General features: G+C 41.1%; 1 protein-coding gene across 2 annotated transcripts in view; it reads left to right on the plus strand.

Moving 5' to 3' along the window:
- The first annotated feature begins 385 nt into the window (after window positions 1-385).
- The window catches only part of FMN2 (formin 2), a 393129-nt gene continuing 379501 nt past the window's right edge, over window positions 386-14013 (plus strand). For both annotated transcript variants that reach the window (XM_027046367.2, XM_053209733.1), the window contains exons 1-2: window positions 386-436; window positions 6830-8889. In XM_027046367.2, coding sequence (XP_026902168.2) covers window positions 6891-8889 — 1999 coding nt within the window. In that variant the 5' untranslated portion in view covers window positions 386-436; window positions 6830-6890. The remainder of the gene's footprint in view (window positions 437-6829; window positions 8890-14013) is intronic.

Raw genomic sequence — 14013 nt, forward strand, 5'->3', positions numbered from 1 at the left:
CTTAGCAGCTATTGTAATTGTTTTTGCCTTTTTTTTTTTTTTTTTTTTTAGATTTTGCACCTGCATCTGCCTTAAATGAAGTCCCGGGAGTTTTAGGAGGACAGGAAGAAATGCCTAGAAAATGTTGACTCAATGAGCCCTAAAGAGCCAAATAGCTCTGGCAGTCTTTCATAGAGTATCATAGGCAAGGAAAGACAGACTTCAAATCAGTTTTCCTTCCCTGCCTCCCTAATCTCTGAGGAAGTATTTAAAGTGTAGTAGTAATACTGATAAATTGATTTCCAGTAAACATTATAATCATCTTGCCTAGACATTCTGATGATAGATGTTTCTATACTGTTACCAGAAAACCTAGTTACATTGTTGAGAGTAAAATTTTCCCATTCTTCGGCCAGCACCCTGAAGTCACGTTTGTACAGCTGAAGCTCCCACACAGGTGAGTGAAATAAAATCTCCCACAGGCCTTTTCCTGCTCTTCTAAGGAAAATGAAGCTGATGCAAAGTTCTACACTGAAACCACTGCTTTGTGCTGTGAAAAGAAAGGAAAAGGAAAACCCAGCAACCAGCCATTTTCTAGTGAAGTTAAAGTACTTGAGGGCAATTCTCTGAAAAGATCTTCAGTAAGAGATGTGAGTTTTGAACTTCTTTTGGATTCCTTGTGATCAGAACAAGTTCCTCTTAATTTCTGGGTGAAAGTGCAAAGGTCTAAGGCGTTTGTTTCATAAAGAGCAAGCAAGCATTGCCCCTAAACTGAAATATTTATTTTTTTCTCCTCTTTGGGTCTTTTTTGCTCTTTTTCCATTGTTAAAAGGAAAACCACAGGATCAAAATGGAGTCACTTATATTAAGGTTCCATGTCAGCCAAACAAAACTTAATACTAAACTTATTTGAGGCTTGGGTGCCTGGGTGGCTTTGTTGGTTGAGCGTTGACCCTTGGTTTCAGCTCAGGTCATGATTTCACAGTTTGTGGGATCCACCCCTGTGTGGGGCTCCACATTGTCAGTGTGGAACCTCCTTGGGATTCTCTCTCCCTCTCTCTCTGCTTCTCCCCTGCTCACTCTCTCTCTAAATAGATAAACTTAAAAAAAAATAAATTGAGGCTTTAGCTTCTTCTGCAATGTAACCTTTAAACAGATAACCTGAAATTTCCTGGTCAGCACTTGGAGGTAATTCACTGATAGATCTCTTCTTTTTTGCTTTAGGTGACCTTGACTAAAACAACACATTCTTTGCTAATAATTTCCTTTTTTTCTTCTGTTCCCTCTCTTCCTTTAAAAACTTTTCCTTTTCTGCAGTTTGATGGAGCTCCTTTCTATTTGCTAGATGAGATGCTGTCTAATTCATGAGTCATTGAATAAAGTCAATTTAATCTTTAAATTTAATTCAATGAATTTTCTTTAATACCATATTGTAATAATTAGACTGGCTCTTAAATTCGAAGAGAAAATGCTGACACTTAGAATTCAATGTAAAAGCATCTTTAATATATATTAAGGAGCAGTGTGATTAAAACCAATATTAAGATCATCTTCTGAAATATGCATGGACAAACTAATGTCTATTAGGACAAACATAGGTATGCATGCTTCTTGGGGTGTCTTTGTTTAATGAAAACCCATACATTTGGCCTAGTTTTTGTGGACAGGTCTCATTTTATTTATTATCAAATTATTTATTACCAAAGCCAGAGTGCTCTGTGGAATATAGTTTTCTCTCTCGTGTCCGTATTTATACTAGAATCTCTCTCTTTTTTATTTTTTTTAAAGCAATCTCTAGGCCCAATATGAGGCTCAAACTTACAACCCCAAGATCAAGGGCTACATACTTTACCAAGTGAGCCAGCCAGATGCCCCACTTAGAATCTCTTCCCATGCTTGTTCCATGGATTTTTTTTTTATTATATACCTACATGTCATTAAAATGACATAAAAATATATAATACTGTTTTAAAGCTCAATAACACAGTTTGGATTAATGTTTGCAGATTCTAAGAGTTGCTCAAAAAGCTCTGAAAAATCTAAGGTTAAAGCTGTGCTCAGAAAAGAGTGACTATTTGCCATGGATGGCTATGAAGCAATTGACATGTGACTAGTCTGAATGAGATGTTGCCGTTAGTAAAATTCATACTGGGTTTCAAAGACTTAGTATGGAAAAAAGAATGTAATCTATCCCCCTAATAATTTTTTATTGACTTCTTGTTGAAATATTTTGGATATTTTTGGTTACATAATTATTCTTCAAATTATTTTCATCTGTTTCTTTTAGCCCTTTTAATGTGGATACTAGAGTATTTATGTTACCATTGAGGCTTGCATTACATTTCTGTTGGACAGCATTTCTCTCCAGGCCAAGGATCGGCTGTCTCAATCTTAATTCCTTATTGGCTCTGTCTTTAGAATGATTTTTGCGACTTCTTGTCACTGAACAAGGTAAATTATGGACTTAAAGTGGGCTTTCTATAGGCAAATTCCGAATAGTTGTAGTGCATTCTGTATTGCTTGGGCAAAGTAATGTTTGACTTGTTCTCAGTTTTGTAAGCACTTAATTTCCAAGTACTGCATTGGTGATAACATGAAAGAGGATGGTAAAAATTGAAAGCTACATAATTCTTGTTTGTGATCCATATAATGATTTCTGTAAAAGAGGTCTGACCCATATAATGATTTCTGTAAAAGAGCTCTGGGGATTCCATCTTGAAATTTTCTGGTAGGAATAAGGGCTTTTTATAATGTCAGCAAGTATGTGAACAATAGGAATATTTATGTAGACACATTATTTCATAGAATGTGAATGTCTCAGGGAAGAGTTAATTCTCCATTTAAGATACTCCATTTAAGATAATTCTCCATTTAAGATACATTTAATTCTCCATTTAAGATATAGTTAACAGTAGTTAAAGTCTTGTTTGTCCTGTTAGGTTCTCTTTTCAAGTTTTTGATTTGCCTTAACTGAGAAATACTTTTCAAAATAATAATAATTTCCATTCTTTTACTCATTCATTCACATTTATTGACTCCAGCAGTGGCGAGAGGCTTCATGATAAAGCAGGTGCTCAACGACAGCATAATTGGCATTTTGGGTTGAAGGGAGGATGCTGTCCTCTGCATTTTGTTTAGCAGCATCATTGGTGCTAGCAGCATCCCGACCATTATGAAAACCCAAAATGTCTCCAGACGGGGCCAAATGTTCCCTGGGGAGCAAAATTGTCTCCCCATTTGAGAAGCATTGATAATAGCAAGAAAGAACAGATGGGAGTTGGAGGTGGGGGTAGGAGAAAGACAAGGGAAATGGCAGTTGGGATCAAACAGATGAGTGGATGTAAGAGACATAAGGAGGAAGAATAGAGAAATCTCTGGGATTGCTAAACTGTGTGGACTAAGGGAGAGACAGGAATTAGCAACAAGCTGGGTTTGGGCAACTGGAGAGATTGTGGTGCTTTTACTGAACAACAACAACAAAAAACCCAAAACAAAAAACAAACAAACAGGGGTGCCTGGGTGGCTCAGTAGGTTGAATGTCCAACTTCGGCTCAGGTCATGATCTCGCAGTTCGTGAGTTCGAGCCTAGCATCGGGCTCTGTGCTAGCAAACAGCTCAGAGCCCGGAGCCTGCTTCAGATTCTGTGTCTCCCTCTCTCTCTCTCTCCCCCTCCCCTGCTCATGCTCTGTCTCTCAAAAAATAAATAAATGTTAAAAAAAATTAAAAAACAAAAAAACCCCCAAAGAGAATGAATATGCAAGAGCACATGAGTCCCATTTCAGATATGGTGGGTTGGACTGGGGGCATGGCAGTACAACTGTTCTCTAGAAAGTGGGTACAGTAGTCTGTAGTATAGGAGTAAAGTCAGGACTGAGAGGTGGATGGAAGAGGCCAAGTCTTAGTAGTTGATATCAGGACAGAGTTGTCTTTCAGGAAAAGGTCACTCACCTGCTGGAGAAAAGAGTGAGTTGGATAATTAGCATCCAATCTGATTGTTTTGCTAGAGAGTCTCAAACATTCATCAAGGTGAAGTCCCTGCTGGAGAAAAGAGTGAGTTGGATAATTAGCATCCAATCTGATTGTTTTGCTAGAGAGTCTCAAACATTCATCAAGGTGAAGCATAGTGAAAACTAAAGACACATACCAAACATTTCATTATGGAGAGATACTGAATTGAGACAGCAATGAAACAGGAGGAGAGCTAAAAGAAAAGAGAAGAAGAAATGACATATAATTCAGACAAACAGGTAAAAGTGAAGAGAGGAGGACTGATTATTCACTTACTGTTAATTGAGTGCCATAAACCTTTATATGATTTTAATTTCAAAAAAGCTGGGAAATACAACATTCTTGTAACTCTCTTATACCACACTTCAAAATTTCAAACATACAGAAGAGTGGAAATAATTTTACAGCAACAGCATATATCCATCACTTAAATTATACAATTAAAATTTAAATATACCTGCTTTATTACGTTATCTGTCCATATCTCCATCCATTAAAGCATCTTAATTTTTTGATGCATTTTTGAGTAAGTTGCAGAGTTTAGTACATTTATCCCACATTCACATATGCATATTATGAACTGGAGTTCAACAGTTGGAAAATGTTATAGCAACATTTTGGAAATGTTGGAAAATGGGTAGCAACTAATTTCATATACATTTTTGGTGACCTGTTTGGGATGCTAATACTAAAGATTTTTTTTTTTACCAACAATTATTCTAGATTAGATTCTTGAATATACAGGCTAGCCACACCTGGTTTTTGTTTTGTTTTGTTTTGTTTTATTTTGTTTTGTTTTCCTGTGCCCTGGTACCTAGTGTTTGGCCAGGCACAAGGTAGGATCTCTATTTGTTAAATGTGTTTTTTGCAACTAGAGATATGATATCATTTCTTCATCAAATGGAGTTAAGCTTAGGCCATGCCCCAGGCATCTTTGGGACCACTAAATACTGTTCGCCTTCATGATGCTCTTACCAGCCCATGAAATAATAAACTGTGTAGTGTTGTTTTTTATAAAGAATTAGGAACCTAAATCTGTAGGTTCAAGTAATGCCTTTGCTGCTATGGGACCTTAGACAAATCTCAGCCTGAACTTATTCATTAAGTTTAAATTGGATTGAGAGTACCTACCTACATTTGGTGCCCACACTTGTGATTTTCCAACAAGCCTTTGCATGTAGTAGAGCTTTGTCACCTGTGACCTGCACACAGCTGTCATATATTGTTTCACATTCAAAGGATGTGAAAACATCAGCAGTCTTTTCTCTCTTCTGCCCTCCCTCCTTGCCTTCTTCTCTCCTTTCTTTTTTTTTTTTTTTTTATTTCTGGAACTTAAATATATCTCAGAAGTAAATAGTAAAGAAAGTAAAAGTAAACAAAGAAAGTAAAAAGAAACGAAAACCAACAAATAAAAAACTCAAAATAGTTTGGAGTCAAAGATGTCTTGTTAAAGAAAGAGCAAAAATCAAAACCCATAGTACCTCAGTGTTCAAAGAGGCAGCAAATTCTATTAGCCTTAGGCAAACTGTGCCCTCTGAGGAGTCTGCATTCTAGAAAAGAGCAGTTTTGTGAAAGGGGAAACAAAGGGTTTTCAAGTACTCCAGAACCTCTCCAAGACAGGGCTGTTACCCTGGCAGAGTTATTATTAAAGGTGATTTCTCCAAACCATTTACTCTAAAAGGCCACCTAAAATGACTGGCTGCCTGACTTTAAATCATCTGTTTTTAAGAATATAATTTGAAAAAGGCTCCTACTTATTGCAATGGAGTACTTTTATATCGAAGACTCATACGACCATTTTTTTAAACATAAAAATGGTTAAAGAGAGAGGTTTAAAATGTAGTTCACAATATTCAAAGGAGCATTTGCTTGCCGAATTTAAATTGCGTCATTATAACATGTACTTTTTCCTCCTTTGGGCTTACTTGGAATACTAACATGTTGGATAGCTACTACTTATTTTCAAAGTGCTTAAGGATGAATTTGTAACTCAAATTATCATAACATTGTAACATTATTGATTAACGCTGCTTTAATCTTAAAGGTGCGTTAGATACCCAGGATGTTGAAAAATGCTTTAATACGGGTAACTAAATTTCCTAAGTAACAGTGACAACGTTTACAACGGAGGAAATTTTTCTATTAATACAGGAGCCAGAATGTTAAGAAATTCTATTAAACTGTTACAAACTTTTATAGTAAAGGCAAGGACAAAGTTTGCCTTAAAGGGTTTGCTTGGGAAGCGGTGGTTTATAGCATAACATCTGAATTCATGTGTCTGTGCCAAGGGTGTTTCCTTTTTTGTCTTTTTCCTTTTTATATGCAACAACAATAGGAGCATGTTTAATATTGATGAGTCTGACCTCCTGGGAGTTATAGTATATGTACCCTTTTGGAATACAAATGCTATTTGATTTATATGGTAAATACATAGAATTTTGGAGATTAGCATTTTAATCAACTCTAATCTCTTAGGATTTTTTTAAATTCACTTTGCTATTTTGTCATAAAAAATTCGAAAAAATGAACTTTTGAAACGGCAGCTAATCTCTCAAGTAAACAGATGCAAGGTCTGCATCAAACATAAAAGCAGCACTATATGTAGCAACCATTCCTAAACCATATGCTCAAGCACATTTACAGTGTTCAAGACTATCAGTTATTAAAGAACAATCCATTCGCTCCACAAATATTTATTGAAGAGCCATGCTTCTTCAGGCACTTGAAGGGGGGAGTGGATAGTGTATGTGGCCTCGATATTATAGAATCTCTCAATTGGAATTTGGCTTCGGTTTTTTCACCGTTTAAAATTCTTTTTAACTTTTTTTTTTTTTCATGGCAGGTCCCGGAGCTTTGACGTTCCATGTGCATCTTCCAGCTGACGAGCTCTTTCCACGGGGACAATGCATTCGATTCGCACAGCGGAGATGAAAGTCTCCGAGATTGAGCAAACAGTTTTCGCGCCCGGCTTCGGGGAGAAGCCGAGCGAGGGCGGAGGGGGGTGCGGCGGCCATTGGGGGGCCAGGCCCCGGCTGCGTTCTGCGCAGCCATTGGCGGACTCAGAGCGCAGCACTGAGCATGTTCTGGGCTGCCGCCCGCTCGCTCTCGGCTGCAGCCGCAGCCACGGCCGCCGCGGGAGCAAGCGCGCATTGTGCGAAGAGGAGGCAGATGCTAGCAGGGCCAGCCCCGCGCGATTTGGCCTCCTCTCCCAGCGGCTCGCCTGGCCGCCTGACTGTCCCGGGAGCCTCCCCCTGTGCGGGCTGGGGGCCAAGGAGGGCCGGCATGGCCTGAATGCCGGAGGCGCCTCGGCTCAGCAGCGGGATCGCAACATGGGGAACCAGGATGGGAAGCTGAAGAGGAGCGCAGGTGATGCCTTGCACGAAGGCGGAAGCAGCGCCGAGGATGCTGTCGGGCCCAGAGATGTGGAAGCCACAAAGAAGGGGAGCGGGGGCAAGAAGGCGCTGGGCAAGCACGGCAAGGGGGGAGGAGGTGGCGGCGGGGGAGAGCCAGGCAAGAAGAAGAGCAAGTCGGAATCCAGAGCCTCAGTGTTTTCCAACCTGCGGATCAGGAAGAACCTGTCCAAGGGGAAAGGCACCAGCGGCTCCCGCGAGGATGTGCTGGACTCCCAGGCCTTGCAGATCGGGGAGCTGGACAGCGCGCACTCCCTGGTCACCAAGACCCCAGATCTCAGCCTCTCTGCAGATGAGACGGGCCTGTCGGATACCGAGTGTGCTGACCCTTTCGAGGTAACCCGTCCAAGTGGCTCTGGACCCACCGATGTTGGGGTTGGGGGCAGGGTGGTCTTGGGGGATTTGGAAGCTGCTGCAGGGGTGCAGGATGGACAAAGAACCAGTTCCGGCTCGGACACGGACATCTATAGCTTTCACTCGGCCACGGAGCAAGAGGATTTGCTCTCAGACATCCAGCAGGCGATTCGCCAGCAGCAGCACCAGCAGCAGCAGCAGCTGCTGCTCCAGGGCCCTGAGAAGCCTGCAGCAGCCCCCACAGCCGCCTCCCCCCAGCCCGGGGCCTTCTTGGGCCTGGACCAGTACCTGCTGGGCACGAGCAGCGCAGCCGGGGAGGCCCCTTGCAGTCCCGACACGGAGCAGGCTCGGTCTACGCTGTCTGACCTGCCTCGGAGCTTGGTCACCGAGCCCCGGGTGCCCGAGCAGCCTCCACCCCCCGGAGCCTTAGCTGTGCCTGGCCTGCCGGTGGGCCAGCCTGCTGATGCAGACTCGCCCTCCTCCCCGGCCTTCCGGTTCCCCGAGTCCTCACCAGCGGAGGAGGGCTCGGCCAGAAGCCCCGGCCCAGGGGTTGGGGACACTGATGAGGAAGGCGAGGAAGACACTTTTGAGGATGCCCCCCGAGACTCTCCAGGGGAGGCGTGGGGCCTGGAGGCGGGAGAGGACCCCCCGAGGCCGGGGGCAGAGCCCGAGGGGGAGCCCGGCAGGCCCGGCGCCCTGGCAGCCGCCTCCCTGCCAGGCAGTCCTGCGCCCAGTCCACGCTGCTTCAAGCCCTACCCGCTCATCACTCCCTGCTACATCAAGACCACCACCCGGCAACTCAGCTCGCCCAATCACTCTCCGTCTCAGTCTCCCAGCCAGAGCCCCAGGATTAAGAGGCGGCTGGAGTCTTCCCTGAGCCGGGGGCCCAGGGCTGCCCTCGTCTCCGCCGCCGCTCCGCCCAAGAAGCACCGGGCCGACGGCGGCCTCACCTGCGGCCTCAGCCGCTCAGCGGACTGGACAGAGGAGCTAGGCAGCCGCGCGCCCCCGGCCGGGGGCTCTGCGCACCTACCGGAACGCGAGGCTGCCTCAGAGGGGGGCGGTGGGGTGCCCCCCGTACTGGCAGCCAAGGTGTCTGGGGCGCCGGCGGCTGCGGATGGCTTCCAGAACGTGTTCACAGGTGAGCGCGCCCTGCTGCTGGGTCACCTGCCAATCAGGGCCTTCCCCGGTCACTTGCTCTCCTCGCTTCGCGAAGCCTAGACTTGCTTCTGGCAAGTCCTGACTCAGGGAATCCTTTCACGTCCTGCCTTCAAGTTTAGTAAAATTTCTGGGTTTTTATTGTTCTTTTTTTTTTTTTAACAAGGTCTTAAAGGGAACAACTTTGTTATGTCTCCTAAGTCATCGCAAGGAAGGGCTGCTCCAACCATTTGTCCAAAACGTGCTATTCTCTGTGTCCAGGGTCCCGCCAGGCAGATCAACTCTTTTTTTTTTTCCACAGCTAACTGAGCCATCATTGTCTTTCCTTCCTCATCCTCACATCATTAAAAATAAGAAAATTGTGAATGATTTTTTGACAAGGGTCAGCGTGGGAGAAACAAATAATTTATTCCAGTACTATCCAGAGGCGATCTCTGACTGCTCTAATATATATGTGTATGCTTATATATGTAATATGTAGTTTCTGTCAGCAATCTGGGTTGACTACTCAGTGAAGTTAAGGGGATGTACTCCAGTTTGCTGATGCAACCACTCTTAGAAAGTTAATAAGTAATGAAGTAGAATATTAGGGATAATTTTCATTTGGCTTTATGTCCAATCGAAACAGGTATAGCTTGGAGTCGCTGAAGGTGAGAAGACCACAAGGACGTGTAATCCAACTGGTGGGCACCATAAAAGCCCAGCTAAAGGGTCCATTTACTGTGGTAATTAGTTTATCCTTTCTTATAGGTGTGTAGGTCCCAAGGCCTTACCTTAGCTACTCATTGTTTCATGTTCTCTTCCTTCTACTCTTTTTTTTTTTTAATGTTTAAAGTTTATTTTGAGAGAGAGAACAAGTGGGGGAGGAACACACACACACACACACACAGAGAGAGAGAGAGAGAGAGAGAGAGAGAGAGAGAGAGAATCCCAAGCAGGTTCTGCACTGTCAGCACAGAGCCCGATGCAGGGCTCACACTCACGAACCGTGAGATCATGACCTGAGCCAAAATCAAAAGTCCAACGCTTAACGGACTGAGCCACCCAGGTGCCCTCTTCCTTCTACTCTTAATTATTAAAGGAAATAATAAGTGCAAGAATTTATAGAATAGGAAAGAATGAAAATTTATGCAATTACTGGTAGGTTATGATAAATATTTGCATGGTAAAAATTTCAAATGTAATTTGAAAAGCTTAAGTCTTCAATTCTGTTACTGTAATAAATAGGTTATCTATAAAACATTTCTTGGGGCTCCTGGGTGGGTCAGTCAGTTAAGTATCTAGCTCTGGGTTTCAGCTCAGCTCATGATCTCACATTTGGTGGGTTTGAGCCCCACGTAGGACTCTGCTCTGGCAGCATGAAGTCTGCTTGGAATTCTCTCTCTTCCTCTCTCTCTGTCCCTTCCCTGCTCTTTCTGTCTCTCAAAATAAATAAACATTAAAAAACACATTTCTTAAGTGACATTTCTCAATGGGCATAGCTACTTAGTTGGCTAAATGCCAACCTGTATTTACCACATTTTTATTTTCACCTGTATTTTACATATGTTTCACCTTTTGTTTTACATTTATAGATTCTTACACTAAGACTAGTCTTTATTCACTTTATTCATTTATTTATTGCTTGCTCTCTTTCTTTTTATTTTTTTTAACTTCTTCTCCCTTCCCTTTATTGTGTAGGTTAAATGAAAGGGATGCTTATAGTCTAATACCCTTTAGATAAGTTGTAAAATATATGAATAAAAAACAAACAAAAAAAGGCCTTGAAAGATCATTTTTGAGGGAAGAAGATAGGAAAAATCTTGAGTTAATTTTTTTAATTTAATTTTGGTGAGAAATCATGTGTTTCATCTTTATCTAGGTAATCATTCATTTATAAATATATATTTTTAAATGAAAATGTCACCACGATTCAGATTATCATCTATTAATATTAATGGTTGCTCATTCTAATAGCATTAGACTTTGGAGATATATATATATATATATATATATATATATATATATATATTCACTTTAATTTAACATATATATATACATATATACGTATATATATGTATATTCTGGGCAGCCACGTTGTATCAGGCAATATGCTAGTGGCAGGACATACAAAGGTCATTAAATCAGGGTTTTGTTTCTCCAGGGCTCCCTGAGTACGCAGGAGCACATGGAAACATGCAGTATAGTGTTCTGGGAGCATCAAGGGTACAGGGACTGATCTCCTTGGCAGGGGTCAGGGAAGAGGAATTCATTCCTAGGAGGATTGATCAGAGTCCTGAAGATCGTAGGTCCTTAAGAGAAAAACATGGTTCATCCTTGTTCCTTGCATTGCACTTTATTTTGCTAAGTATTTCCAAATTTGAAATTTTGGACAATTCAAGGAGTCCTGTTCAGTGAGTACCTGTTTCTATTTCCCTCTCCAGGGAGAATTTTTCACTGTACAAGGGTGAAATTGCAGAGTGAGTTGTTTTAATATGGACATTACTGATTTTGTCTTTGATGGTTGGGTATATAGTTGGTCTGTGATCAGTAGATATTTGTGTAGCAGTTTCCATATATTTATCTCACCCACTCACTTTCTTTTCAAAAAAAGAAAAATTTGTGGGTTGAACCTAATCTTGTAGCTGGTGGGGAAATGCAGGTAGGTAAAGAGATGAAATAATTTTCTCAAGGTCACACTGTGATTCATTCAGAGGCAGAGCCAGAAATAGAAGCTGAGTCTACTGATTTAAGTCTGAATGTCCTTGCTTATTACTTATTTTTGGATATTTGACACTGTAAGGCAACATGGAGTAAAAGCTGTTTATAAAAAATACAGACTTTATAAGATTTTTCAGTTCCTGTTTCTAATAAGGTCCATCCCTTTAATTGTTGGACATCTGGCCTTCCTTTGGCTGGAAGAAGAGTGATTCTTGGTTAGACTGATCCAGATTTTCTCTAGACAGCTCTCAGGGAAACTGTTCTTGTGGTGGAGTGAATCCAGATTGACACAGGCCCCTGTTTCTCAGTTGCTGTCTGTTTTCTTGTCATCTGGCATCACATTTGGTTCTTTACCATCGTCTACAATTTTATGGGTGTCTTGGATATTATCAGAGGCCTAGGGAACAGTAGTATTCTCCTTAGGGAATCTGTTTTGTTTTCTTTTTTCAGCCTTAATTTTGCATGCATGTCTTTGGATCCATTAATTGCCAGCTGCCTTTGAAGCAGGTGATCATTTATCTATAAACTTCCATAAACATCATTTATTTTTAAACCATAGAATGAGGGTTGTCAGCTCTGCGGAAAGGAGCAGATGTTTTTGCTTTTTTACTGCCTTCCAAATGTAGGGAGAAAATTCAAGTGGAAAGAGATCTTCATGGCACATGTTTGTGTTTGTTTGGTAGATATAAACACATTTTTAGTGATGATGGAGACAAAAACTTTATCTTGTGTTAGCTGTTAAAAGCTGATGATGTTTTAGGCCATTGCACTGAAATATTTCCAGTTAATTTGTTTGAAATACAGTTTTTTTCAGTGCTGAGGAGAAAAAAATGGCTTCTGAAATTTGAGAGGTTCTTTTGTACATTAAGTCTAGCAGAAGCTTGTTCATAGATTTTTGCAGTTAATTAAAGTTTAGACAGGTAAAATGTTAAGTTTGTGATGCTAAATCACTTTTGATAGGAAGCTTTCCAAAGTCAATTATGTGCTTATCTGTCTTTTTTTTAAACACATGGAATCAAAGTTTAATCTGTTTTAAATGGCTTAGTGAAGGCAGGCCATTGTTACGTGCTGTGAAAACACTGGGGATGCCCTCCACAGCTATTGCAGTGTGCAGGCTGGCTCTAGTCCTGAGTTTTTGCATCTTTGTTTCTTGACTCTTTCCTTCCTCTCAGCTATTTATTCATAGAGCTGTCTTTGTCTTCTCTCCACCCACCCCTCATACTTCTAATTTGGTCATTCTGATCAATTTGTTATTGGCTGGCAAAGCCTGTAATTATCATGTAAAGTTATATTTATTGCACTTCTACTAAATGCCAGATACTGTGTGGTGCATTACATAAGTGTCTATAATCCTTACAACAGTTTTAAAGTATAGCTGTTTACCCCCATTTTCCCAATGAGCTAAGCAAGGTTCAGACCCGTGAAGTAACTTGCCTAAGGGCATTAAGCTAGTAAATCCCTCCTCTAAGATATGTACTTAGGTAAGCAAATCTTTTGTTAACATGCCTAGGTGTAAAATCAGGTGTATCAGTGAGCTTTTGAGTTGCTAACTAATTGATAATTGGCTTGGGCATTAGCATTTGGATTGTGTGACTTTCATTTTGGCTTTTCTAAAGGTTATCTTGATTTTTACATCTGTAGAGAAGGACCCACTCTAGGAGTACAAGGTTTTCTTATATAGCTGGTTAAAATTATTAAACTTTGATTTGTGAAGGCCAGTTGCAGTCTTATTTCTCGTATTAGCATCTGACAGAGTAAATATATCCTTCATGTCCCAATATGTGAAGGAAAGTCAGAAATCATCCCAGATGTATATAGAAAATGCATCTTTCTTACTCTAACAGGAAAGGGGGTTATATGAATGCTGTCCTTTCCCCTATTTCTTGACTTACTGGGTTCCATATATCAGAATAGATCATGGTAACAAAAGCTGAGACTAGATTAGTTTGGTTGGAAAAATCATTTCTTATGATTTCTTTAAGACTGTGGTTTGGGTTGAAGTCAAGTACCCCAGTGATGGGCTTTAATGATGACTTTATGAGTTGAGGACTGGCCTAGTTTTAAGTGCATTTAGGTATTTAGATATAAACCATGTGTATTTGAAATTGAACAAGTGCTTTTAGAGCCGTATTTCCTTCTGATTCTATTACAATGTGCTGAACATACACAGTTATGTGATAGTTAAGCAGATAAATTTGTATCCTAGCTTTTTAAAGTGACTCTCAAGTAATTTTTCCTCACATATATGAAGCTGGAGGAGTAATTTCAAATTAATAATGTTAAGATTAAGTGAAATAGTATGTATAAAGCCACTACAAATCTGCCTAGCATGTAGGAGGCATACTGTTTGAGTAGGTGCTGTTTGAGTTCCTATCCTGGTTCATCGCCTTAATAAACTTCATTGCTC

Source organism: Acinonyx jubatus, chromosome E4, assembly GCF_027475565.1.
Source record: "Acinonyx jubatus isolate Ajub_Pintada_27869175 chromosome E4, VMU_Ajub_asm_v1.0, whole genome shotgun sequence".
In the NCBI taxonomy this organism is placed as follows: domain Eukaryota; kingdom Metazoa; phylum Chordata; class Mammalia; order Carnivora; family Felidae; genus Acinonyx; species Acinonyx jubatus.